Here is a 5,272-nt window from a genome sequence, read left to right as displayed (position 1 = left end):
TCAGCCCCACAGCTCTTCTGTCCTTCCAAACTTGTAGATCAGAGTGCTGAAGGGAGAAAAAACATGAAAGAATAAAACTCAGAACATAGAGAAGGTAATTGTAACAATGTCCTTCAGTCTCCCTGCAAATCCAGGGACCTGAGCTCTTACTTCAGCCATTGTGTGGGTTTGGGGCTTAGATGTTATCTGCCATTCATGACTGGAGCTCAAATACAAAAATCACCAGTTTCACAGGGAAAAATGGTACTTAAGGAATTCCAGGAGCAATCCCCAGAGCTGCACAGCTGGGATGGACCTAAGCAATCCCATTTCCATGAGCAAATCAGCAACTATTGATCCTGGGTGGGGAAATCAGACCCAAATTAAAATCTCATTTCCAAAATTCCTTCTATAAGGTTGGATGCAATGACATTGCACCCACAGGTTGTGGATGGTCCCATCCTGGGACCAGGCCAGGCTAGAGCAGCCTGGGCTGGTGGGAGGTATCCCTGCCCAGGACAGGAGTGGCACTGGATGAGCTTTAAGGTCCCTCCCAACCCAAACCTTCCGTGATTCTAAGAGTAAAGATTTCAGGCATGGTGAAACCTCAAATTCTGCCTTCAGAAGTTTCCCATTTCAATCCCAGAAGAGAATTAGGAGCTGCAGGAACATCACTATCATCCCAGCAGGGCACTGATCCAGCTCCCTGCAAAGCACTTCCTGTGGGACTGGGAGGAAAATGATCAGCTCAGCAATCTATAAAACAGGAGGTAATGTGAAGCTTTCAGTGACTGATCTTGGAACTGAAACTATTTAACACTCTCAGTGTGTTTTGTTAATGAAATCCATGGACTGCAGGACATATTCTGTATCCAAAAAGAGTCACTACAGCTACCCAATCACTTCCAAAGTGGTTTATGATGGACTTGACAACACTGATTGACATAACTCCAGTGTAAGGTTACAGAACAGCCACGATGCTCTTAGGAAGAGGAACTAACTCTAAGTGAGAGCTCAGCCAGGGGAAGGAAATCTGTGTATCCACTCTCAAAAAACTGAGCCATGGGTGTGATTAGCATGGAAAAAAGGCAACTGAATCTCCCACCTGGATCTGCTGGGATAGATGCCAAGGGATTTGTAGTACAGGGATGATTGCCATTATCCAAAGACACTGGCAACACCTCATCCAGAAAACTGTCTACATCCTTAGCCACCCACATTCCAGAACTGTAAATCTAGGGAGAGCAGAGGGTTGGACTAACAGGAGCATGAGGGGAATGAAGAGCCTCTCATGGGCTCGAAAGGGACAAACAGAACTTGTTCCTAAGCTCTGGAGCAAAAGGAAGAGATAAGAACTTCTTTTTCAAGAGTATCAAGCAGGAGATTCCCTCTGGAAGGAGGGAGGTTTGCCCAGGGAACTTACCTGGAGAATATTAATGCATTTTGGAAAAACACTGCTAGGCCAGGGTAGACATTAGTGTCTGCAAAGCAAAGAAGAGAGGAAACAGTTTATTTGCTCCCTGCATTTGAACACCATTCCCAGTGCCAGTCCCTGAAGGAGCCAGGTGGTGTGTCTGGATTGTGCCAGGCCCCACACACTCCCAATCCACTGAGAATTTCTACCAGAAGATGGCAGGCAAAGTAGTTTTCTAGAGGTCAAAAAATGACCAAACTTACTCTGTGTGACATATGCTCCAAAGAGAATCCACATGGAAGCGATGAGCGATCCAAACATCAGCATGAACCCGATGAAGAGCCAGATCCGAGCACCTGTGGGGAGAGGAGAACCTCTGAGGACAAGTGGAATGCTATCCATAGGGAGACAACACCCAAGTGCTCCTCTGGGGTGGTGGGACATGTGCACTTGCTCAGGGCACAAAGGGAAGGGGTTAAACACTGAATCAAGGGGAAAATATTCCAGCTGCTCAAGCATGGGAAGGAAAAACATCCCCAAGCAAAAGTTCTCCTGAGCTGGTTCATGAGTTACACAAAATCACACCACAGACCAGGTCAGACAGCAGGAAATCCCACCAGATTCCCACAGAGACATCCACAAATCCCATGGAAAAGGATTCACATGGGCAGGAGGAAGGGAATGCTGACTGGAAGCAGAGACAGCAGGTCCATGGGCACCACACTGAGTGTTTGGCTTTGGGATGTCTCTCCAGAGCCCACCCTGAGGCGGGAGCAGAGGGAAGGTAAGGAATCAGTTGAACTATTACAACTTCACCTTTTTAGCAGAGACAGAACTTACCCCCAAGGGTCAGTTCCTTAAAGAAATGAACACACGGAAGTTCTCTCCTACCTCATGTCCTCTGTTTATCTGTTTAACCACCACTTGGAAAATCCCAATTCCCAAACAATCAGCAGGATATTTAGAGCCAACTTACCTGTTCTTCCTAAGCACCCATCACTGTAGCTGTCTCCTCTCACCTGTGCATTGGATACAGCATTTATCCTGCAATGAAACAATAAAGACACTTCAGGTTCTTGGAAAACCAGTTTCAAGGTAAAAGCTTAAAAATCCTGAAGAAATTCCTTGGCATTCTGGAGAGTCACAAATTCCTCCTTCTTTTTAATCACCAATATTGGATGAGCCAATAACAACTGATCCTTCTCCTTCAAGGTTGCCATGTTTACATCTCCATGAGATGTAGGACCACTATTCCCTCTCCCATTTGAGCAAGTTTTGGGCAAGGAACAGATGGAAAAGTGGTTTAATAACAGGCAAATGCAGTGAAATGGTTTATATTGAGGTATGAAATTAAGTAAGTATTAGGCTCCACATCCCTGGGAGTGTTCCAGGCCAGGTTGGATGGCGCTTGGAGCAGCCTGGGCTGGTGGGAGGTGTCCCTGCCCAGGGCAGGGGTGGGATGGGATGAGCTTCAAGGTCCTTCCAACCCAAACCATTCCATGATTTCTCCGTACTAGCCATAGTGTGTGGTAAATCCTGGGTGTTTATTTGCTGAGAAGACACTTGCTCCCCACTCACATGAAGAAAGCCAGCGTGGAGAAGACGCCGCAGGTGTGGAAGGCATGGTTCAGCTGCTCTGGCTTGGGGTACACCACGGCAGCGTCGATCATGATCCACCACCCTGTGAAAAACTGGGAGCAAAACACAGCAGGCTGTGACACACCTGGAAGGACACAGAGGCAGAGCAGCCAGGGCCATGGTCATGTAGCCTAGGGGTTAATTGGCTTTTAATGAGCATAAACTCTTCTAGATATTAAGTCAGACTGTATCTGTTGATGAGCAAGTTCTGCACCAACTTTGGTGTTTGGATGTTGGAGGAGCATTTGGCAATTGGTCACATTCTCCATTCAAATTGAGTCTCAGGGTATGGATACATTTATGTCCAGAGCAGCTGTGGCTGCTCCATCCCTGGGAGTGTTCCAGGTCAGGTTGGATGGGGCTTGGGGCTGGATGGTCTCTAAGGTCCATTCCAATCCCTTACCATACTCTGATTTCATAGTATCAGGACAAGGTTCTTCCCCCAGAGGTGTTTGGGCACTGAACAGCTCCCCAGGGCAGTGGTCACAGCCCCAAGGCTGACAGAGCTCCAGGAGGTTTGGCCAGGGGGCTCAGGGGGCATTGCTGGGGTGTCCTGGGCAGGGGTTGGACTGATGATCCCTGTGGGTAAGCATGGGAACAGACTGGATTTGGATAAGGTGTGGAGCTCCCAAAGTTCTGGATGAGCTCCAAGGTCCCTTCCAATCCCTTACCATACCATGACAATATGAGATACCAGTGATGCAGAACAGTGTTCTAGCAGAGCCAATTATGCAGAAAACACATGAGCAACTCCAATCTTCTTTGAAAGAAGAGAGAGCACAAATGGTTGACCATCAGCAAAGCCACAGGACTCATAAAGGAGCTGCTGACAACCCCAGATTGACTTGGAAGGGTAACCAAATGCCATTTTGAAGAGACAGACTGGACTGAGAGGCAGTTCAGAGGGGAAAATCCCAGAGTATGACCCAGAGATGAACTGTCAGTGGTGTTTCCCCTGGAGTGTGAGCCCCCTGCCCCAACTCACCAGGACTCCAGCCACCACGGAGGCCACGGCGTTCCTCCTCTCGCTCCAGTCGATGCACTCGCACTCTGGCCAGCGGAAGTTGTCCAGAAATCCAGCCATTGCCTCCAAGGTTAGATTGTCCTGCTGGCTTTGTGCTTACACATGAATGTGTCCGTGAACAACCGTGTCCTGAGCACCTGAAACACAGCCAAAGGCACAGGGAATGCAGATGAGCAAAATCTGGAGATGGTGGAGAAGTCTCATGAGCAACGTCCATGATGTGAAGGTTCTACAGAGTTAAGTGTTCCATACAGAACCTTCTGGTGGAAGGTTCCCATGGCAGGAGGTGGAATGAGATGATTTTAAGGTCCCTCACAACCTGTGGCTGCCCCATCCCTGGGAGTGTTCCAGGCCAGGCTGGATGGGGCTTGGAACAGTCTGGGCTGGTGAGATGTGTCCCTGATTGGAACTAGATGAGCTTTAAGGTCTTTCCAACCCAAACCTGCTGTGCTCCATATGGATATAGCTCTCAACACTCCTATTAAAAGAAGACAATACCAGCTGTATTGAAGGGAGCAGTGACACTCTGAGCTGAGGCTCCACAAAGCCACAAGAGCTTGGCCAATGTTTGTCCCCACATGGATTCACAGGGACACAGGGGCAGGTTTTCCCCCTGGATCACAGCCAGGAAGCTCTGCAGAAGGCAGATGCTTTCAGCTAGACTTTCTTGCCTTTATAAAGGCACCAAACTCACTCTCTGGTTTCATCTTTTCCACCCACACAGTTCACAGTGAGGAAAACAGGTAAAGCCCTTGGCATCTGCTGTCCTTCAGTGCCCTTCCCACAATCTGTCTCCTCCCCTTTCCCAAGGGCAGGCAGGTTCTCCCAGTGCTCCCTGGAGACATTCCTCACTCCATGTCCAGTAAACAAAACCACATTAGCGAGAGCAAACTGCAAACAGACACACAAATCACCCCTGGGAGATGCCAGTTAAACCCTCCTGGGTGTGTTGTTGTGTGAAAACACAACAGCAGCTCAACATCTTCACCTGGGAATCAGCTTTTCTCTCCCAGAATGAGCTGATTTCACCTGAACAAAATGTTAGAAGCAGCTGCAAGAAAACACAGGAAATCTGCAGGAAAAAAAACCTAGAATATCATTGGGTTGGGAAAGAACAGAACCTCCTGTGCCCAAAGAACAAAGGGAAAGATAAATGGGAAGAAAAGAAGCTTAAAGTCAAGAGGAAAACTCAGTTTTCCTTGCATAAAACAGCACAT

At 48.1% G+C, this 5,272-nt stretch overlaps 1 protein-coding gene across 1 annotated transcript; it reads right to left on the bottom strand.

Annotated features, from left to right (window-relative positions):
• TMEM50B (transmembrane protein 50B) lies at nt 1-4,115 on the bottom strand. Its single transcript, XM_009075772.1, has 6 exons — nt 4,017-4,115; nt 2,972-3,084; nt 2,370-2,437; nt 1,657-1,749; nt 1,403-1,460; nt 1-46 (listed from the first exon to the last, which is right to left on the bottom strand). Exons 1-6 carry the CDS (start codon nt 4,113-4,115, stop codon nt 1-3), a joined length of 477 nt encoding a protein of 158 aa, XP_009074020.1.
• Nucleotides 4,116-5,272: the final 1,157 nt, after the last annotated feature.

Source organism: Acanthisitta chloris, unplaced genomic scaffold (genome assembly GCF_000695815.1).
Source record: "Acanthisitta chloris isolate BGI_N310 unplaced genomic scaffold, ASM69581v1 scaffold14445, whole genome shotgun sequence".
NCBI lineage: Eukaryota > Metazoa > Chordata > Aves > Passeriformes > Acanthisittidae > Acanthisitta > Acanthisitta chloris.
This window is presented reverse-complemented; position numbering and strand designations above follow the sequence as displayed.

What these genes read in the sequence shown, in the direction of transcription:
- TMEM50B (XM_009075772.1), bottom strand. Translation starts at nt 4,115, where the DNA reads ATGGCTGGATTTCTGGACAACTTCCGCTGGCCAGAGTGCGAGTGCATC. An exon ending in TCCACGCTGGCTTTCTTCAT is followed by an intron (nt 2,438 to 2,971) that starts GTGAGTGGGGAG and finishes GTTTCATTGCAG; the next exon opens with GATAAATGCTGTATCCAATG. An exon ending in TGGGTGCTTAGGAAGAACAG is followed by an intron (nt 1,750 to 2,369) that starts GTAAGTTGGCTC and finishes CTCTCCCCACAG; the next exon opens with GTGCTCGGATCTGGCTCTTC.